Source organism: Neolamprologus multifasciatus, chromosome 13, assembly GCF_963576455.1.
Source record: "Neolamprologus multifasciatus chromosome 13, fNeoMul1.2, whole genome shotgun sequence".
In the NCBI taxonomy this organism is placed as follows: Eukaryota; Metazoa; Chordata; class Actinopteri; order Cichliformes; family Cichlidae; genus Neolamprologus; species Neolamprologus multifasciatus.
The window spans coordinates 345,448-368,249 of record NC_140451.1 but is presented as its reverse complement, the minus strand read 5'-3'; the positions used below and the strand labels follow the sequence as shown (position 1 = coordinate 368,249).

The window sequence follows — 22,802 nt, the reverse complement described above, 5'->3', positions numbered from 1 at the left end:
AACACATGACTCAAACTGAGTCAGGAAGTATGCTTCTGTAGTGTCTTTGTTGAGTAAGGTCATGCACTGAGGTCAGGACACACACAGGGTGCCTGCGCATACATGTGTACTATGTTTTGCTCGCAACTGCAAGGTGTACCTGCATACGTGACAGTTTAATTCCACAGATAAGTGTAGTGAAATAACAGGACGCATCTGGCGATAGTGAAGGAACAAAGGAAGGAAATGCTCTTTTTTAGAATATGTCCTAGGATCTCTGGAAACTTACTAGAACTTATGCTTGTTGATTATCTGCTTGTGACGCACTATTTTAGTATATATATGACACCCCATGTATTGTTCGAGGAAGATCGATGACGTGAGGGATTGTGCTCGGTCTCCCATATATATATATATATATTTGGTTTTTTTTTTTTTTTTTTTTTTTTTTTTCTTTTGCCTGTCCCATTTGGTTCTTTAGCCGTCAGAATTGTTGTCTGAAGACCAACAAGGATACCCAATGGATTTATTTTGCCAAATGGATCATCATGGCATTGCCGTATTGGTCCATTTGATCGACCTTTGTTTTTATTATTTATTTTATTTTATTTTCAGTTGTTACAGACGGGACAGACATGAGTGAGGGATAGGAAAGGGAGAAAGAAAGAGGAAGGAAAAGAAAAACAGAAGGGGAGAGGGACAGTGAGAAAGGGGGGAAAAAAATATCTCCGGGATCACCTGTTGAGAGAAAAAGAATAGAAAACAAGCAAAAAAAACAAAACAAAACAAAGCAACATACTATACACAACACCATCGCATTAATCTAGCTAAGTGTAAACAGCAGTAAATACTAAATATTGAATGTTGTTGTGCAGCACGCAGGACAGACAGCGCACAATGTGCTTTGAAGTAGCAGCCAAGAAAGGTGTGATTTAAGTCTACAAACAGTGAACACCTGTGTGCACACCTGTGTGGATTGGCGCGCTTGTATTCAAATGGTTTCCCCATGTAATGGTCTGCAAGAGGATGTAGAGAGCCATAGCCCCGTCCCCCAGGGCATGAAGCAGGCATGGAGGAGATCCAGGCCCCAGACATCCAGAGGTCCCAGAGTGCAAGAGCCCAAGGAGGACCACCGGAGGGGCATCCGTGCCACCTTCATGGGAAGGGCTGAGGATACCCAGGCGAGGGGTCACCCAGTAGCCACCGGGCAGAAACTAGAGGGGGCTGCACCGGCGTGCCCGCCGGCTCCGCCGGCAGCCAGCTGTGCCAGAGTGAACCGAGCCGCAGGCACAGAGGCCGGAGGCCCGAGGGCCCTCCGCGCCCCGGAAGAGGCCTGACTGAGCAGCAGGCGCCAGGCCCCGCCAAGTAGCCACCGGGAGTGAGCTGGCGCATGACCTGAGCGCCCAGCCCCGGACACCAAGAACCAACAATGCACCGACCCCTGAGGGCATCAGTCACCGGCAGGGAGTGTGGTGAGGGGAGATAGGCCTCCACACTTTGGAGGGCCTGGGAGTTCCCAGAGAGGTGAAGTCTAAGACCCGACCTGACATATAGACACAGACAAACAGGCACACACAGACACAGACATGCATTCCCACCCTCATGCACACATATACAAACACTCAGCACTCACCCAACGTAGGAATAAACGTAAATGGACATGTACACACAATCACACTCCCCAAACATACTCTATACCCCGGGTCCAGGTATCCTCACCCCCAGAGGGGGAAACGGCACCCAGACCCAAGAGATGTTACCCTTCCCTCCGTGGTGGAGGCTAGCAGACCGCCCCAGGCTCCGCAGCAGCAGGGAGGCCAATCAGACAGCCAGCATCTCTTCCCAGCCCCCCCGCCCCGATGGCTAGCAGAGAACGGGGGTGTGTTAAGACCCCATACCCCCCTCCTCCCGCTCAAGTGTAGTGTTGCTGCGTGTTGCTCTAAAGTGTGTTTAAAACAAGGGAGAGCATGGTGCTGCTGCCAGAGAGCAGCAGGTGTTAGCACGGCCCCTCCCGAGAACCCTCAATGTCTACATGGATTTAAAATTGAGAGGTGGGCACCGGCGCCAGAGGCAGGTTTGAATATATATATGTGTTTTAATAAAATCATTGTTTGACCCACTATGGACCTCCAGTCGTATGTCTCCACCTCAAATTACGAATCAGGACAACATTTTAATTGCTTTTTAGCCAAAATGAACATATTTGTACTCTATGAAATAACTTTTAATGAATTTTAAAGCCAAATTAGTTTAATCAGTTTTTATTCCCAATTTGTTTTTAATTTGTTTTTAACCGTAAATAGTCTTGCCAACCCTATGAATTGTGCTGATAAATTTATGAACCCTGTTTTTTAGAATTGTTAATCCAATCTTTCAAGAATTTTTACTAATTAAATTCCCCATTACTAATTTATACGCAACAATCACATTAAATATGAAAAATCAAAAGGGTTGGGTTTAGAATTGAATTTAAAAATGAGTTTAGGGTTAGGAGGTAGGGATGAAGTGGTTAAGGTTAGGGCTAACATACAGGGCTGGGGTTAGGGTTAAGACAAGACAGGGGTTAGGTTTGTGTAAATGAGCAGGCCACCAGCAAGCTGGCAGCCTGAAGTGCACGGGCCATCAATGGGTTAGGGTTGAAGAAAAAGAACCTGTCCCTCCCGAAGGAGGAACAGAGCGTGCACGGGCCATCAACCCCGATGGCCCACAGCCTCACATCCCTCTACCTCCATAAGTGTTTTGATTTTGAAGGTAAGTATTTACCTAGTCGAACCTCGGATACAGGAGGAACAATGCGGTTTTTGTCCTGGTTGCAGAACACTGGACCAGCTCTTTATCCTCTCGAGGATACTTGAGGGTGCATGGGAGTTTGCCAAACCAGTCTACATGTGTTTTGTGGACTTGGAGAAGGCATTCGACTGTGTCCCTCGGGGTGTCCTGTGGGAGGTGTTGCGGGAGTATGGGGTGTCTGTCCCATTGCTACGGGCCATTCGATCCCTATACAACCGTTGCAAGAGCTTGGTTCGCATTGCCGGCAATAAGTCGGACTCGTTCCCGGTGGATGATGGGCTCCGCCAGGGCTGCCCTTTGTCACCGGTTCTGTTCATAATTTTTATGGACAGGATTTCTAGGCGCAGCCAAGTGGCGGAGGGCTTTCGCTTTGGTGGCCTCAGAATCTCATCTCTGATTTTTGCGGATGATGTGGTTCTGTTGGCTTCATCAGGTGAGGGCCTCCAGCTCGCACTGGAACGGTTTGCAGCCGAGTGTGAAGCAGCGGGAATGAGGATCAGCACCTCCAAATATGAGGCCATGGTTCTCAGCCGGAAAAGGGTGGAGTGCCCACTCCGGGTCGGGGATGAGTTCCTGCCCCAAGTGGAGGAGTTCAAGTATCTCGGGGTCTTGTTCGCGAGTGATGGGAGAAGGGAGCCGGAGATCGACAGACGGATTGGGGCTGCAGCTGCAGTAATGCAGACGCTGCACCGGTCCGTCGTGGTGAAGAGGGAGCTGAGTGTAAAAGCGAAGCTCTCAATTTACCGGTCGATCTACGTCCCTACCCTCACCTATGGCCACGAGCTGTGGGTAGTGACCGAAAGAACGAGATCGCAGATACTAGTGGTGGAAATGAGCTTCCTCCGAAGGGTGGCTGGCCTCTCCCTTAGAGATAGGGTGAGAAGTTCGGCCATCCGGGAGGGGCTCAGAGTAGAGCCGCTGCTCCTCCACATCGAAAGGAGCCAGCTGAGGTGGTTCGGGCATCTGACAAGGATGCCCCCTGGGCGCCTCCTGGGTGAGGTGTTCCGGGCATGTCCCACCGGGAGGAGGCCCCGGGGCAGACCCAGGACACGCTGGAGAGATTATATCTCTCGGCTGGCCTGGGAACGCCTTGGTGTTCCCCCGGATAAGCTGGAGAAGGTGGCTGGGGAGAGGGAGGTCTGGGCCTCTTTGCTTAGGCTGCTGCCCCCGCGACCCGGCCTCGGATAAAGTGGAGGAAGATGGATGGATGGATGGACTTATTTAGGATAACACCTCACTAGTGATGGAGCACTGACATGAAATTTCCTTTAACATTTACTCACCGCAGTTGGTTTTGGAGCTATCAGTGTCAGGGCTCGTGTGCGCAGGCAAGGAAGAGATGACCAACACGCAGGACTCTTGGTGCAGAATGAGGAGGTTTTATTGGAAACGGGGACGACAGAAGACAAGATGGCTGGCTGAACTGAATGGACTAGCTGACTGAACTGAACACACAACAAGAACAACATTAATGACACGACAAAGACCAGGAAGGAACTGAGGACTTACATACACTGGCTGAATAATGACTGATAGGAGACAGGTGAGTGAACAGCTGAACATAATTGAACTAACGATACATGGAATGAGCTTGAACACAATACACAGGTAGACAGGCTGACACAGGAAACAGGAAGTGAAAAACATGGATGTGGCAAAATAAACTGAACATGACAAAAACTGAAAACACTGGGTCAACGATCCAGGAAACCTGACAATCAGGATGTAACAGCAGATGTTCCTCTACATCTTTGTGTCTTACAAACAGGATGCTGATGGACATCAGCGACGGACCCAGAAGCCATGCCATGCAACGGCAGTTGCAGTTCCCTCTGAGGCCTTCACCGAAGCACAGCTCAATTCAGTCAAAGCCATTTATCTTTATCTAATAAAAATGCTGTCGAACCTAAAATGAGGACATGGGCCCAGCTAGTGGAAGAAAGCGAAATATTTAGGGTCAGATTTACTGACGTCTGCAGTGGGACAAAGACTTCTTTAGATGGTAAAAAGCTACTGGATTTACGGACGAGGCTCAGAGTCAGTTTGGGATGCAATTTACTTCAAACTGCATGAAATCTAACCCCTGAAGAAATCCAGTCTTATGCATGTTGTGGTTGTAATAGAAAAGCGGAAGAAAAACACTGACTGTGAGCTCACTTCTGATGTCAGTACCAACACAGTTGTTATCAATGATATTTTGTTAGCGACAGACTGTGGTAAATATGTATTGCTTGTTTTGATAGACCTGACTGCAGCATTTAATGCGGTGGATCAAGACATGCTGATCTCTCTACTACAGCATTGTTTGGGAATTTCTGGTTTGGTACTTTCGTGGATAAAATGATATCTCTCTAAAAGGAGCTTTTGTGTTAAGTTGGGTTCAGCTTGACCCTCTGTGGCCCCTGTGCCCTGTGTGGTTGTAACGCAGGGATCTATTCTTGGGCCACTACTGCTTTCACTGTATCTCATGGCCTCCTTAAACTGGCTTTTAATCAAATTTAGGATATATTTTAAAATCTTTTTACTGGTTTTTAAATCCTTTTTAAATTTGGCGCCTGTATATTTGTCTGATCTGCTGAAGCCCCCTCATTCACTCCAGTCAGCTGAGCAGGAGACCAGGCGTTCTTTACTGTGGCCCCAGAGCTTTGGAATGACCTTCCAAAGCATGTGAAGGCCTCTTCACATTAGGCCTTTAAATCCAAGTTAAAAACTTATTTTTATTCGCTGGCCTTATGCACTGTGGGTAACTGACACTGTTATTTTATTGTTATTTATTTATTGTTCTTATTTATATCTCTGCTGTACAGTACTTTGGTTTGCCATGTGCTGTTTTTAAAGTGCTGTATACATAAATTATGGTATAGTATGAATTGAAAGTGACAGTGTACACTATAAAAAGCTCATAAAAAAAGCTCCACTCAGTCATAGGACACTGATGCTTGTTTCGGGAAAGCCTCTAACATTTGCGTATGTTTCCAAAGATGAAATCGAAATCATCTGCTAATGAATCACTTACTGGTTTTGCCAATTCTCAACTTTCCCAGAAACACCTCTCAGGGTATTTGGTTCCTTATTAATGTTTCACTTCTCTTTCCTTAACCTGGTGTCAGGTGATTGTCTCTGTGTCATGCTCCATGTGAAGGTAATGTAAGCAGTCTGCAATGTTTTCCTGGCTAACATCAGCTGTGTGCAACTTAGTTCCAGCACAAATCTGCCGCTCTATAGTTCAATGTAATGGACTCACAGCTGGACCAACAAGGCCAAGTGTTAAACGGTCCTCTGTCTTGTAGAGAGTATAATACTGGAATCTGAATACCAAAGGTTTTAAAATCATTTTCCTACTCACAAGTCAGAGGCAGTTTGTTTTTTAAAAGTTTGACCGGGTTCTGTAGCTTAAATCACTGAAAGTTCCTCAAGGACTTTCCCTAATTTCCTTCGGGATTAATAAAGTATTCTGATTCTAATCTCTGCTTTCTTTAAAGTCTTCTGCCTTATTTGAATGTTTCACCTTTTCCTGTACTTCCACAGCTTGACTTCAACGAGGTATAAAATCAAAGCACAGCTTCTATATTTATATGCCGAACATGATGTTAAACCAGTAAGAGAGGTTGTCCTCATTTTTTTTCATTTTAGTGAAAACACTACTGAATCATTCTCCAGTAATTTTATTTTAGAATACAGGGTGAGCATTTCTGAGGCTGTGGAGAGAAAAGAAAAAGACAAACACTGACCTTGATTGTGGGATTGATTTTACATAGTACATTAAAAAAAAAACAGAAGCTGACCCGAAGTGCTTTAAAGACAGGTACGCTTGATTTACAGTTCAAGTCTAAAAAAAAACCCTTTGTGAAATGATACAACACAGTGTTTATTTCAAGACTTTTGTAATATTATTAATCAGTTTTAGAATAATTTATAATAGTAAGTAAAATGTATAAATTATTATTTTTTAATATTTAAAAGACATTTGATGTCTTTTAAACGGAAAAGGGAAGAAGTGGAACCATGAATGTAAGTTTTAAGCGGAACAAACTTTGTACGTTCCTGTTGGCTCACCTACTTAAGTCAGTTTCTCAGCACTGAAAGCAGCTGCGCTAGCAAATAGTGTATTTTCCTGCTAGACTTGCTGACTAACTTTCCTGGCAGGAGGTATGTCCAGAATTTCCCACACCACTTTACAGCTTAGATGGCCACCTAAACAACACACGCCTGCTGCCTTAACTAACGTCTTTGTGAATAAAATGACCACGGTCCAGTTTAAAATAATTGCTGCACCGCTGCCATGAGGTGTATTTTGAAAAAAGAAAAAAGAAAAAAAAACGATGTACGCACTGGATTTCACTTAAGTCTTCATATTGACCTGTTTTAAATTTGACACCGAGCTGACATATGTAAAAAATATATATATATATATTAATATCAGTGTGCATCCTTGAGTTAGTAGAAATTAGTTGAAAAGCATATAGATAACCTTTTTTCTTTTTTCTTTTTTTTTTTTACAGAACATAGGACCTTCTGACTGCTAATTTGAACTCCACAAGGTAAGATCAAATTAGTAACGATTAGGTTAAACTTGTCACATTCTTTGTGTTGCAGTTTGGTTTAATTTTGAGATGGTCAATTTGTCCGTTTAAGGTGCCACAACATGAGATGGATGTGTAAGATATGTAGCTTTGAGTCAGAGAAGAGGTTGGGATTGGTAAAACACTACAGACTAAAGCATGGAAATGGTGGTCGCAGCCAGTCAGTCCCTTGTCTTCACACTGATTGCCCTTGCTCGTTTAAAACATTTAATGCCCTTAAGACCCATTTGTCTCGACACCATGTGAAGATGGTCACACAAAGTGGACCTCTTTCATTTACTTGTCTACTTTGCTGCTCTGTTTTTTTTAATTCAGAGAAGCAGTATTTTGAGCATCTTAACAACCACTTAAGGAAGTTTGAAGTAGTTGCATGTGTCTTCAAAAACTGCAACTTCAGTACAAATATTTATTCCACCTTTGCTACACATAGACACAGAAAACACCAGTCACACACCCTTGAGGATTTTAAAACTGAAGTATTAAAAAGCAAACCTAATGAACCCATGTTTGCTCAGGATGAGACCTGTGTGGAAGAGAGCTTAGAGCTTTGGGATGGGGAACCACAGGAGTTGTCTCAAGATATAAAAGAGAAATTTGGCCATCTATTTTTAAAGTTAGAAAGCATGTTCAATGTCCCAAACAAATGCATTGATGAAATAGTAGATGAGCTTCAGTTTATATCCACCTCTGCATCTGGTCCACTTTTAACCTCTTAAGCCCCAAGCCTACCTGATCTCCTGCTTTTTGCCCCCGTATCAGGGGGCGTTGGGGCTTAAGAGGTTAAGAGATGTGGTGGTGTCCACCTTGAAAAGCCATAATTGTGATCTGGATCCAGCCATTATCTCAGATTTAGTGAAAAATCTTTGTGAGACACACCCTATAAGTACTGCCTTGGGGACAGGTGGCCCTTTCACAACTTATTACAAGAGAAGAGAATTTATGAAGAAGCATTTTTCAGTTGTTGAACCAGAAGAACACATATTTGATAAAAAAAAAAAAAAGGGCAAAACCTTCCAGTATGTCCCAATATTGCCCTCCTTGGTGCAGGTCCTAAGTAAGTCTTTTCAAGAAAACACATTTGAAGGTGAAAAAAAAACTGAAAATGACTTTAAGTACCAGACATTTCTTGATGGATCTCACTATCAAAACAACAAGTTTTTCTCTGTAGAGGAGAACAGAGTGAGTCTCATCCTGTACGTTGATGACTTTCAGGAATGTAATCATCTTGGGACATCTCGAAAAAAGCACAAAGTCACAGCTGTCTATTGGGTGTTGGGAAACATTCCGGTGCAGTTACGTTGCACATTGACATCAATCTACCTTGCAATTCTGTGTAAGGCTGAAGACACCAAGCAGTTTGGATTCCAGCGAGTTTTAGAGCCACTGTTAACAGATATCCAAAGCTTGGAGAAAGATGGTCTTTTTGTTCCAGCGTTAGGGAAAGCCATCAAAGGGACTGTGGTCAGTGTGGTGGCAGATAATTTGGGGGCGCACTCTGTGGCAGGATTTGTCGAAAGCTTTGCAGGGTCATACATCTGCCGGTTTTGTGTTGGGGAGCGATCCAAGTTTCAGTCCAATGAAGTGAGATCCAAAGAACCAAAGATCAACATACACTGCATGTACAGACAGCTGTGTCTAGTTCCAGTAGAACTGGCTTTGGCATTTGATAACTTGATCAAGAAAAAATATTTTTCTCTCATGGAACTGAATGATGCCATTTCCAATTTCCCATACAAGTGGAGTGATAAAACAAATCGCCCTCATCTCATTCCTGCTAACTTTTCGACTCGAAAATCAGTAGGGGGCAACGCACATGAAAATTGGTGCTTATTACGTCTTTTGCCTCTGATTATAGGTTTAAAAGTACCCCAACAAGAGCCTGTATGGCAGATGCTGATGACACTGAAAGACATTGTGGACCTTGTCATGTCTCGAGCCCTTACTGAAGAAAGCATTTGCTATCTTGACAGCATCATTTCAGAACACCGAAGCAGATTCCTTGATGTTTTCCCCCAACATAAGCTCATTCCCAAGCACCATTTCCTTGAGCACTATCCTCAGCTCATTCAGGAATTTGGCCCCCTGGCTGCTCTCTGGACAATGAGATTCGAGGCCAAACACAGCTTTTACAAGAAGGTGGTCAGACACACTGGTTGTTTCAGGAATATTTTGCTGTCCCTTGCAAATAAGCACCAGCTCATGGTTGCATATCATCAATCACATTCTGTCAAACCATCACTTGCAGTCACAAAAACAACAGAGGTCTCTTTAGATGTGCTTAAGGATGAAAGACCTGGTGAAATGCAGATTCCCTGCTGTTACAGCTGTGCATGTTGCCAATAATGTGTGCAGTTTAGGCACCAACTATGCAGTGGGAATGTTGTTGTGTTGTGGTTCCACTGCAGGACTGCCTGACTTTTCTGAAGTGTTACAGATAATGGTGATTTGTAACAAACTGACTTTTTTGGTGAGACAACAAAATACATGGTACAATGAACACCTGAGGAGTTATGAGCTGGAGAACACAGGGAGTGTGCAGTTACTTGAGCAAAGAGAGCTTAAAGATTTTTATCCTTTGGCTTCATACACCCTTGCAGGAAGACGCCTGACAACTTTAAAGCACCACATTTGCCTATCCTTTTGAAATGTGAGGAGTGAATAAATGTCTGTGTATTTCTCTTCTCTGTTGTTGCAGCTTCTTCCTGTTGATATGGCACCCTCAGCGAAACTGCGGATAATTTTTGGGGAGGATGATGTCCACAAACTACTTTTACCTGCAGGCATCCCAAGCACACTTCAGGACCTCAATGATGTTCTTCGAGAGACATTTGATATTACAGCACCACTGTTATGTACCAGGACATGGATTTCGACGGTCAGTTCTTCACTTTGACCTCGATTGAGGAAGTACAAGATAAAGCTAACCTCAAAGTAGTAAAAACTGAACCAGTAATCTTGAGTCTCACTAGGCAAGGCAAGGCAAGTTTATTTGTATAGCACAATTCAACAACAAGGTGATTCAAAGTGCTTTACAGAGACATTAGAAACAAAAACAAATAAAAAGCATGATTTAAAATTGATTAAAACAAGCAAACAAACTAACTAATTAACAAACAAACAAACAAACAAACAAACAAAACAGTATATAAAATCAAAACAGATAAAATCAGAACAGTAGATAAAAGTCCACATGTCCACTACTGTGGACATGTCAGAAGTCGAATCTCCAGTCCCACTATCTACAGAAGCAAGCTCCTCCTCATCTGTATGCGACACAATCCTGTTGTCCTCCCCAGATGAGACTGGACCATCCTACAGGTCTAAGCCATGGCCATTTAAGTTTGAAATACCAAACTTCTCTTATGATATAGACCTTGCACTGAAAGCAGGAAAGCAAGCTTATGAAAATGATGGCACACTTTTGAACAACCCAAGCGTAACTAGTAGCATTCTTGAGAAGTTTGCAGAGACTATATTTGGCTTCACAGCATATCCAACTGGTGTCCAGATTTTAGCTGTTGCTGAAGCCTTGGTAGCAAAATACCCATGCCTCAAAGAGCCAGGGTCTTTTAATGGCCTATATGGTTGGCAACAAGGATAAAGTATAAAATGGGCAACTACAGGGCAAAGTTAAGAGGTCGCCAATTAGCCATTCCAGAGCTCGAGGTGAACACACTGAAGAGACGATGCTCCAGTGAAGAGGGTTCACTTAAAGGCTTTAAAAGGGCAAAAAAAGCTGAAGTCAACTGTCTGCCACCACTGCCATTCGGTGAGACTGAGGAAACCTTAGAGATGGAGAGACTAGATTTGCTGAAGGAAATGAAGAAGAAGCACAATGAGAGGGCAATTAATGAGAAAATGGAGAAGTCTTTCGCTATGAGAAGAAAAGAGGTTGTCAAGGATTGCCCCGCAATCCAAGACCTCTTAGAAAGGTGGCCTTCTCTGTTCTGTGAAAATCAGGTAAATCCAGTTCTTGTTCATGCAGCAACTAAGTGTATGTGAGATCTCATGAGTCATCTTTGACATGATTTTGTGTTTTTATCTCTCATTTCAGATCAAAGAGGAGTTTAAGCAAATAACCACAATTCATCTGGAGCGAACGTTTTTGTCCAGATTGGACGGGTACACCACCAAACTCCTGGAGATATTTCGAAGGAAGGGTGGGACTGCAGGGACCAAAATAAAACCAATGTTGGACTCACTGAATAAGGTAAAATTTTAAATTATTTTAATTACATAATCTAATGGAAAAGATGAGGTCATACACACTGAGAATGTATCACTCTTATTTAAAGGACAAGTTTGTTATTTTACACTTAAAGCTTTGTTTTCAGATTGTTTATGATGAAATCGAATGATTTTGATTGAAATTTGGACACATGCTGCTGGCCCGAGCTTTTTTGGTTTCTGTGGTAGCACACCCCCACCTCCACAATGGCTTCATACAAAGACGTGAAACTCACTGAGTGGTCAGGGGTGTTCACTGATATGTTCACACAAAAATCGCTGCAAAAATGCTTTCCAACAGGTGTTTTACCATTTGTTGTAAAACTGGACCTATTTTTTTCAAACGCCTCACACCTGTACATTCTTCCGCCGAGAGCTTGAATAATAGAATAGAATAGCGGTGGACTAATACCGTACATCACAGCACATCTAATACAAGTCAATGGAGTTGGACAAAAACTACAATAAAAACCAGTTGGAAAGTATCTTTTGCAGCGATTTTTGTGTGAACATATCAGTGAACACTCCTGACCACTCGGTGAGTTTCACGTCTTTGTAAACGACACTTTTATGCGTTTTAGGAAGGATTGTTCCAGTGCACCTATGAAGCCATTGTGGAGGTGGGGGTGTGCTACCACAGAAACCAAAAAAGCTCGGGCCAGCAGCTTGTGTCCAAATTTCAATCAAAATCGTTCGATTTCATCATAAACTGAAAACAGGGCTTTAAGTGTAAAACACTGAACTTGTCCTTTAATCTGATCAGTGTCTGTGTTGGCTGAAACTGTTCTCCTGATCCTGACACTGTGGCCACAATTAACAATTTATGCACATGATTGTCTCTACAAGTGTATACAAACCTGTCATCTCTCCCTTAATATGGGCTCAAAAGCAAAGAAATTTACAGAATTTTCAAAGTGACCCTCTGAGTGCAGCGAGATCCCTTCCTGCTGCCCATAGACTCCAATACAATTATTTCCCAAAATATTACTCTTGTGAGTGGGAATTCCTGTCCTTGACTGGTTAATATTGTGATAGGAGGTACTGATATGTTGCGAAAAATTCATTTGCATGTCCAGTGATGAGGCAGAAAACTTTCCTCACTGGGCAGAGACAGTTTCTAGACCCACAGATTATGACATGCACTGGACTCTTGTCTTAACACACATCGTTGAGAAATTCATGTTAAGTTGCACACTTCACAACGTTAAATTGTAGCTGCAGGCTTACATTCTCCATGCGTAACTTTCTGTTTACATCTGTATGTGCTGTTATGTATGTATGTTACATATGTTATGTTGTGTATTTTCTGCAATAAATTTTCTTTTTGGGTTTAATAGCATCATGTCGATGGCAGAAGGGACATTATCATTCGTTGCTTAGTTGAGTATCTTGGAGAGAGTGGAGAGGAGCTGATCAAAGACCATCAGGTATCTGATGATCATAATGACTGTATTAAAATTATTGTCTAACCTTATAATCTGGTCTTCACTTGTGATGATATATTGAAGGTCAAAGATTCTCTACACTCGTGATGTTTTTTAAAAAAGACTCAAGATTAATATTTTTAATCAGGCTTTTAACTAATTTCTTAAATCTTTATGCTCTTACCCTTTATTTTTTAAATCATATTTAATCTTTATCTTATCTGCCTTAAACTTTAACTTGCCTTTTGTCTGATTTTTTTCTGACTATTTAACAATCACTTATTAACTTTATTTTATGAGCAAAAGAGTATTTAATTTGATTATACCTTTATAACCTATTTTAATGATTTAATGGTTCTGGTCTACCAACACGTGTGCCGTCCCATGGACAGCTCCAGGCTGGATGGCCCCCAAAAGTGATTTTCTTTGTCTCAGGGTCAGCCTCTGTGAAGCACGTTCTGTAACTTTACATATGAAAAGTGCCATATGAATATTGTTTGATTTGAGTATACTAAATTGAGTATACCTCTTTTTTATTTTTACATTTTTTTCTCTTAACCTTTTCTTTTACTTGGAATCTATTCTAGTTATTGCTAATTGTGGTTTGTTTGTTTCCACAGGACGTCAGCCAAGAAGCATTGAAAGAGGACTGCAGTAATCACATGATGAAGATCATCGTAATTCATCCCAATGTGGCACAGGAAAACCAAGATCCTGTGAACGTGTCGGTCATCATTGAGGGGACAGAAATTCTGGAGGACTGCGGAAGTTTGACAAACGCTTGCCTCCTGCTCATGGGTGTCATCTATGCTTTCAACTTAAGTTACCCAATGAAACTGAAATATACGTTTGAGGTATTTCAGAAGCTCTTTCTTGAGCTTGACATCCTTAAAATGTCAACAAAGGTCCAGTCTCTCCACAAGAAACTTTTAGCATGAGTGTTCCAGTGTTATTTGTGCTTTTGTCCAGCACAATTAATTTGTTTGCATTTTGTCTGTTTTCTGACTGTAATTTCAAGTGTTGCTCAGTTTTATACAAGTTCTTTCTGTCCTGAACGTTCTGAGAATGTCTGCAAAGGTAGTGATTGCAACTGTTAATGGACAGAGTTGATGTATGTGTTCTGAAAGTTGATTAGAAGAAAGGGGACAGTGCACACTGAGTTTTTGAATAACATGTTTTTTTTTTTGTATATGTGTATATGCTCTGTTTTGAAATTTGCAAGCAAGAAGTTCTATGGCCATGTTTTTTGTGGTTATAATGTTATGTAGATATTTTAAATATATCTATGCCATTTCAACTGTGAAATAAAAGTGTCCCTTAAGCTGCAAATATTTGTTTTGGAAAATATTGATTTATTATTTAATAGAATAATAAGAATATTTATTCAAATTGATTAATATTAACTAGTACATTCATAATAAATATTACTTAATAATTACATAGAATATAACAAAGAAAAGATGAGTAAGAAACACAAAGAAATATCAGCAATGTTCACTTGGGTTTTGTAATTGGATGCAATGGTATTCTGAGTAAAAGTTACAATCTATAGATGAGTATTGCCAGTGCAATTTACTTGTGTATTTCACATAAAAAATAAATGGTTCTAGTAAGTAAATATTACTTAGAAATAGCCGGAGTAAAGATTACAAGCACTTTCTGTGTGGAAAAAGTTGCATAGCTTTTTTTAAGTAAATGTCACTCCAATTTATTTTCAGTGCAGTAGATCTACTCTTAATCTGTTTTAGGCCCAGTGAAAGATATGAAGCAGAAATGGTGCCATTAGGAGAAGAAGAGAAGAACAAGTCCGGCGAGGAGGCAGCAGCTCTTAAAGATGAAACACAGCAACTTAGCCCTGAGCTCAGAGAGCTTCACGTGAAAAAGCTCCTCAAGCAGATCATGTCAGAGGTTTGTCATCAACAGGAGGAACTGTTAATATCATAGGATGAAGGATGCTGTCAGCTGGATGAAGAAGGTTATTTAATGGCAAACGTTCACATTGAAGTCAAATTGTTGTCGTGTTGAACAGATTCATGTACTGATCGTCTCCAGAATGTTAGAAGAGCTTCAATGAATCATTAGAAACAACTTACAGCTGCACAGTTGTGTCAAACCAATCTTTGTGTCATTGTAGGATTGTTGTGTTTCTACATGTGACACACGTCTAAAACATGCACACAATCTGAACACAAACAGGGACTCATTTGTTCCCACAGCCAGATGCTGAGAGCCATTTCCTTGTAGTGCTGTGTCTATATATATGTACCATTAGATGTTATTGGAATGATTGTCAGCTTTGATAGTTTCATGTATGTTTAGCTGGACGGCTGTTTGATCCTCGACATGTTTAAAGGTGTCCAGTCCTGAGACACTGGGGGTGGAAACAGCTGTGATGTCATTGGACTGTCACAAAGACAGAAGTGCATGAAGTGAGCAGCCAAGGAGCCGCTGATGTTTTGGATTCAACAGCATTTGAAAGGTTGACACAGACACATTTGCACAGAGAAAGCTGAATTTGTCATATGCCACAGTGAACTCACTGTTCAGTGTTTTTCAGGAAGCTTCTTAACTGCCTCTGCTGCCAAACAAGCAGCTGATGTCCTTGAGAAGAAGCTGAAGAAGTCTTCAACAACAAATACAGGAAGTGGACTTTCAAATACTAGATTCACTTTAGACTCACACAAGAAATGACTCAACTAGCTGTGTTTGATTGACTCCTTTGACTATATGAAAGCTCAGTGTGTGTCTGTACACAGACTGTTGTGTTGGACTATTATTCAGTTGTGTGCTGAATGTTTTCAAATGTCTGCATCTCAGTGTAGATGAGGCTGGGGGTCATGGGAGGCCACCATAGCAGTCTCTTCAACATCATGACATCATCATAAATGCTGCTGGACTGTCTGATGGGCTGACGGTGAAAAAGCCGTCGGGAAGGAAACAGAAGACATTTCAGAGGCTGCAGGCAGATTTCTTTGATTTGGGGCCTTTTTCAGCTTTATTGGACAGAGCAGTGAAGATAAGTGACAGCAAAGCAGAGGGAGAGAGAAAGGGGGCGTGGTCAGAATCAAACCCAGGCCAGCTGCTCTCCACCTTGTGGCACATGGTCACCTGCTCATCCTAGTGAGCTCCACCAGCAGCCCTTTCACACAGTTTACACTGTCAAACACTGTGTGTGGACCTCAGCTAACAATAGGCTACATTTAAGTCTGGACTACATGCTTTTATATTGAGGAGATTTTTCACTGTTTTTATTCCATCAGCAGCTCAACATCATGAGCAGCTTTGACATAAAGACATCAAACTCAAGCTGACTTTAATCTACTTTTAATACAGGGGCTCAAAAACAACTAACAGCTTTATTATATATGAGGACAGAAAGTCATTTCATCTCAAATGGAAACAGCTTTATTTGGAATAATCAGCACTATCAACTGGTTTGGGATCTCCACCAGTTTCATGTCTTTACAGCTTCTCCAACAAATGTTATTGTTGGATGAAACTTCATGAATCCTTTGTAGATTTGAGCTTTTGGAGCCTTTCTTTTCTCTTCAGGTGTACAGATGCTGAGGAGGCAGGTGAAGCAGGTGGAGCTGTTGTAATGCTGGCAGAGGGTGTGTCTTAGTAACTCTGTGAGGTAGAACTGGATCCAACATTGTGGATGTGTTGATGTTGGAGCCATTAAGAGTCTCTGGCCACACTGTAGGATTTCCCTTTGATTCACTGCGGGGGCATTTTGGAGTCTGTCAATGAAACTCTTCATGTTTGTGTTTGACACCAGTTTATAGAAACAGAGAAATGTGTCATGCTTTTGTTCGGCCTCCACAAATATACACATTTGTTCATTGGTTGGACTTTTTGTAAGGAGACACATTGAAAACCATGTTAATAAGATGTTGTTGTTTCCTGTGGATCCGACACAGAGAGTGGACTTCAGACAGAAACCATGGAAGAGATTTTAGAGGCCGTGTGTGGCAACAGGAAGTTTCTGTATGTTTGCTGATCTTACATGTGGAAAACAACACGTGATGTTTGTGAAGTTCTACAATGATCATTGTTCTCACAGCATTTTGAGTGGGAACAGTTCAAACTGAGAGTAGTGGGAGTTATTTACTGATTGAAACAAGCTGAATGTTTCTGTGCACGATGAAGATCAGCAGCAGCAGCTCAGCTGATCAATGAATTGACATCTATCAGTCATTTCATGAGATGAAGTCATCAGCAGACATTTGTTCTAACTGTGTGATAAATGTCAGAACGTCAGGGCTCTGCTTTAGTCACTACTTGATGATCATTGGCTCATTGTTGAATCCAGTGGCCCAGTCTGACCTCTGACCCTTTGCTGCAGGTCTTCTGTGTTATCTCCACTTTCATGTCTGATCTTCTGCTGTATCGTCCAAAATAAACATCTGAATCATTTCCAACACTTCAGCAGATCTTTAGTTTGGGCAGTACAGTACAAAATAACACATACTGTACTATACTGCCCACTTCCTGATCTTATTGGATCTGTGTGTGAGGTTGGTGAAGGAAACACATGTTTACTGAGTGAATCGCTGCCATTAGGAACTAGTTTTTATATCACAGCCTAGAAATCACACAGGACCATTTCTGCAAATGAAAAGTCGTCATTGGAGGAAAATAATTGTATAGTTTGTGCGACTGTTGTTTGTAAATGAAGAATTGTCCCAACTACATGTGCTGCTGACCTTTGACCTTTTCTGTACCAACACAGAGCAGAGCAGCTATCTGAACGCTACCCCAACAGAGGTCGATTATCTTGTTAATAATTTCACCTCCTCACTACGTACGACTCTGGATACTGTAGCTCCAGTGAAAACTAAGGTCTCTAATCAGAAGTACCTGACCCCGTGGTATAATTCTCAAACACGTACCCTAAAGCAGATGACTCGTAATCTGGAGAGGAAATGGCGTGTCACAAATTTAGAGGATCATCATTTAGCCTGGAGAAATAGTTTGTTGCTTTATAAGAAAGCCCTCCGCAAAGCCAGAACAGCTTACTACTCATCACTGATTGAAGAAAATAAGAACAACCCCAGGTTTCTCTTCAGCACTGTAGCCAGGCTGACAAAAAGTCAGAGCTCTTACTTAGTGACCTTAGTGCAGCATTCGATACTGTTGACCATAATATCCTATTAGAGCGATTAGAACATGCTGTAGGTATTACAGGTACTGCACTGCAGTGGTTTGTATCATATCTATCTAATAGACTCCAATTTGTGCATGTAAATCAGGGGTGTCCAAACTCCGGCCCGCGGGCCAACTGCGGCCCGCGATCCATTTTTAATTGGCCCGCAAGTAATTTTATAAATAGAATCGAATATGGCCCGCACTTCAACTTTTGCTTGAGTGTATTGCACTTCTTAGTTTTAACACCAGGGGGAGCTACTGTCGATCGAGGCAGTTGCTCCACCAAAAAGGACAATCACAGAAGAAATTTAGCCCAAGTTAGTTACTAAACATGGCAGAACCAAAGAAGCGAAAGGTAGAAAGTGAATGCAGAAAATTTCAGACATGGTGGGAGAGTGAATATTTCTTCAAAGAATTCAAGGGGAAGTGTGTCTGTTTGATCTGCACTGAAATTATGGCAGTTATGAAAGAGTATAATGTACGACGTCATTATGAAACCAAACATCAGGCCTATGCATCCTACACTGGTGCTGATCGAGAGCAGAAATTAAAGCAAAGGGTATCTCTCCTGCGGGGTCAGCAACAGTAATTTTTTCGTGCTCAAAAGGTGCAGGAAAAGGCTACAATAGCCAGCTATGAGGTCGCCCAACTCATCGCAAGACATGGCAAGCCTTTTTCAGATGGAGACCTCATAAAACACGGCCTCGTTAAAGTCACCGAAATAATGCGCCCGTCAACAACGTCAGCATGTCCAGAAATCCAGTTGTCGAAGACTTGTCAGCCAACATTAAACTGCAACTGTCTGATAAAGCTGTGCTTTTGATCTTTACTCCATCGCATGCGATGAGAGCACTGATGCCACAGACGCCGCACAGCTGCTATTTTTTTGCGGGGAGTGGACGAGCACTTTAGGTGAGTAAAAAATATATTCCACAGTACCCGTGTGTTAATGTGCAGGTACACATGCTTCAAATATCAATAATGCGCATCAATTCTGTCACTACCCTGCTTTTGCACACCACTTTCTTATATGCGCTTTTCTTGTTAACACACAGAGTACACACCGCTGTGCACTGCCCACGTACACGCAAAGTCAGCTGATCTCATCTGATGCAGATTTGCTCCTTGATCAAGTGACATTTGTCTGGATTTTTGGCACGAGTGGCGATCAGCACCGCGGCTGGATGTCCCGATTTACATACCCAGCGCAGCTGATAGTCACCAGAATAATTTACTAAAATTATGCACTCCTGTTATTAAGTCCAGTTCAGTCTGTTAATGTTGATAACGGTTTCAAACGAACGTTAATAGGTGTGTTGCTAAGCCTAATAACTTAAATAACAAACTTGAAATGTGCCCGTCCCATTTTCCCCTTTATTGTTTTTTCTCTGTGCTGTAAATCTTCTGTCTAAGAAGAAATCTGAGGCTGCTGTTCTGAGAATGAGCTACCAAAGCTTTTTCTGAATAAATCAATAAAGATCCATTTATGGAAAGCTGTGATGAAGGCAGTTTTGTCTTTAATTATATTCAACAATATAATATATTCGACCACATGTAAGTGATTTTTCTAACTTTAATACACTAAAGTTAAGGTTATATACCTAATTTCTAGTAAGTGGCCCAGCCCCTCCTATATTTTTATGTATGTGGCCCTCAGTGAAAAAAGTTTGGACACCCCTGATGTAAATGGAGAGTCCTCTTCACACACTGAGGTTAATTATGGAGTTCCACAGGGTTCAGTGCTAGGACCAATTCTGTTTACATTATACATGCTTCCCCTAGGCAGCATCATTAGAAGACATAGCATACATTTACACTGCTATGCAGATGACACCCAGCTCTATCTGTCCATGAAGCCAGATAACACAAACCAATTAGTTAAACTGCAGGAATGTCTTAAAGACATAAAGACTTGGATGGCCACTAACTTTCTGCTTCTTAACTCAGATAAAACTGAGGTCATTGTACTCGGCGCTGAAAAGCTTAGAAATATGGTATCTAACCAGATTCTTACTCTGGATGGCATTACCTTGGCCTCCAGTAACACTGTGAGGAACCTTGGAGTCATTTTTGACCAGGATATGTCCTTCAACGCACATATTAAACAAATATGTAAGACTGCGTTCTTCCATTTGCGCAACATCTCTAAAATTAGAAATATCCTGTCTCAGAATGACGCTGAAAAACTAGTTCATGCATTTATTACTTCCAGGCTAGACTACTGTAATTCATTATTATCAGAAAGTCCAAAAAACTCACTGAAAAGCCTTCAGTTAATCCAAAATGCTGCAGCAAGAGTCCTGACAGGGACTAGAAAGAGAGAGCATATTTCTCCTGTTTTGGCTTCCCTTCATTGGCTTCCTGTTAAATCCAGAATTGAATTCAAAATCCTGCTCCTCACATACAAGGTCTTAAATAATCAGGCCCCATCTTATCTTAATGACCTTGTAGTACCATATCACCCTATTAGAGCACTTCGCTCTCGCTCTGCAGGCCTACTTGTTGTTCCTAGAGTATTTAAAAGTAGAATGGGAGGGAGAGCCTTCAGTTTTCAGGCCCCTCTTCTGTGGAACCAGCTTCCAGTTTGGATTCAGGAGACAGACACTATCTCTACTTTTAAGATTAGGCTTAAAACCTTCCTTTTTGCTAAAGCATATAGTTAGGGCTGGACCAAGTGACCCTGAATCCTCCCTTAGTTATGCTGCAATTAGATGTAGGCTGCCGGGGGATTCCCATGATGCATTGAGTTTTTCCTTTCCAGTCACCTTTCTCGCTCACTATGTATTAACAGACCTCTCTGTATTGAATCGTATCTGTTATTAATCTCTGTCTCTCTTCCACAGCATGTCTTTATCCTGTCTTCCTTCTCTCACCCCAACCGGTGAGCAGCAGATGGCCGCCCCTCCCTGAGCCTGGTTCTGCCGGAGGTTTCTTCCTGTTAAAAGGGAGTTTTTCCTTCCCACTGTCGCCAAAGTGCTGCTCATAGGGGGTCATATGATTGTTGGGCTTTTCTCTGTATCTATGAAGCGCCTTGAGGCGACATTTGTTGTGATTTGGCGCTATATAAATAAAATTGAATTGAATTGAATTGAATTCTTTAGGTGCACAGAGGAGTCTGTGGAAACATCCAGAACTGAGGCAGTGCTACAGATGTCTTCAAATAAAGTGGAGTATTATCCATGTTTTCTATGGATCACATCCAACATCCTGATCTAACAAGCCCCCTTTTTGTGGATTTTAGAGCCTCTCACTTTTGCTGCGTCTGCGTCTCATTTCAAGCACAAGAGCAAGAAGTGGATGAAGAAATGGGGCGAGTGGGGTCAGTGTAGTGCATGTCAGCTGTGCTCACACATGCTTTCACAAAGAACATGTGTGTTCATTGGCAGCATTAAGCTGCACTTTAGTCTTCATAATAATAAAGTATTCTGATTTTATTCTTCTGAATCCTCACAGTCATGTTGCAGCTCTGCTTTGCTTTAAGAAAATGTTCTACCAGGATGTTACTTTCCTAAACGTGTTCTCCAAATGTTCCCAAAGACTTTGTTCTAAGTAGTTCTACATGATGAAACATTCACACTGAGTTTAAGAAGGACACACAAACACCATCTGTCCTTTCATCATGTGTACAAACGTGTTCAGATGTCAAATGTACCGTGAATGGATGCAAATGTGGATCGTTCCAATAAAATGAGACAGTTTTGTAAGTGGATCACAGTTTGAAGTTCATTGAAACCTATAAGAACATGTTATTCAAACCAACTTTATCCAACAGGAAGAAGCATCAGGGGAACAGGAAACATTCAAACATGTTTACTGTAAGAACTGCACAAAGGAAGGAAACACAATCCTACACACGACCACTTTAAAATGGACATTTAGCTTTTCAAACATCAGGGAGCTGCAATAACAACACTGTGCCCATTCTGATCAGATTAAAAGATTTATAGAGATTTATCCATGTGCTGGAAAAGGATTTGATATCAACATATATGCAGATTAGTAGGAGCATTTTCTTCATATTGATTTAGAGTTCAGTACTAGGAACATGTAGAATTAACATCTGTGTACATGACGAGTGATGAAAATTCCAACTTTCAAAGGACGTCAGAGTTTGTGTCTCTATCTGTGACTGTCCCAGAGGAACCTACCTGAGGGATTATTAAAGATCTGTCTATCTAGAAAGACTTGGATTGATCCACAGTGTACAATTCTTTCTAATCTATTAACATCTTCCTCCAAATCCTGTTTCTGCTGCATCAGAAGGGCTCAAACCTCCTGCTGTTTCTACTGGACCATCAATTCTACTTTATGATGATCTTCAAAGATAAAAACGTGAGTTTATTTGTGAACTCTGTGAAATGCATCTGATGTTTAGTTTGAACCAATCCTGTGTCAGCTGCAGCCACATCATTGCATACAAATGGGTGCGTTCCTGTTTAGACCTGCTGGCTGTCAATGGGCTTCATTCCATTTCAGACTGGTCGGCTGTAAACTCAACATGGCTCCTGTGTTAGAAGAGATGATGATTTTAAATTTGCACATTTAATAGTTTCTTTCCAACACTATGGAGCTACCAGCCCAGTATATGTAGCCCACAGTAGATGGAGTTATCAAGCTGGACTGACAAACATCAGGACTCATGTAATCCCTA

At 41.7% G+C, this 22,802-nt stretch overlaps 1 protein-coding gene and 1 long non-coding RNA gene across 2 annotated transcripts; both read left to right on the top strand.

Moving 5' to 3' along the window:
- Positions 1 to 6,751: 6,751 nt before the first annotated feature.
- On the top strand, positions 6,752 to 10,312 carry LOC146504723 (uncharacterized). Its single transcript, XR_014877519.1, has 3 exons — positions 6,752 to 6,780; positions 7,272 to 7,310; positions 10,048 to 10,312. It is a non-coding gene; the product is annotated as an uncharacterized LOC146504723 (long non-coding RNA).
- A 508-nt stretch (positions 10,313 to 10,820) lies between these two features.
- On the top strand, positions 10,821 to 13,941 carry LOC146504722 (uncharacterized). Its single transcript, XM_085183573.1, has 4 exons — positions 10,821 to 11,312; positions 11,407 to 11,562; positions 12,917 to 13,006; positions 13,624 to 13,941. The coding sequence occupies exons 1-4, from the start codon at positions 10,962 to 10,964 to the stop codon at positions 13,939 to 13,941; spliced, it is 915 nt and encodes a 304-aa protein (XP_085039699.1). The 5' UTR covers positions 10,821 to 10,961.
- Positions 13,942 to 22,802: the final 8,861 nt, after the last annotated feature.

Bases quoted from the DNA above. Each gene is read 5' to 3' on its own strand.
- LOC146504722 (XM_085183573.1), top strand. From the start codon at position 10,962: ATGGGCAACTACAGGGCAAAGTTAAGAGGTCGCCAATTAGCCATTCCA. The intron at 11,313-11,406 runs GTAAATCCAGTT...CTCTCATTTCAG, and splicing joins CTCTGTTCTGTGAAAATCAG to ATCAAAGAGGAGTTTAAGCA. The intron at 11,563-12,916 runs GTAAAATTTTAA...TGGGTTTAATAG, and splicing joins TGTTGGACTCACTGAATAAG to CATCATGTCGATGGCAGAAG.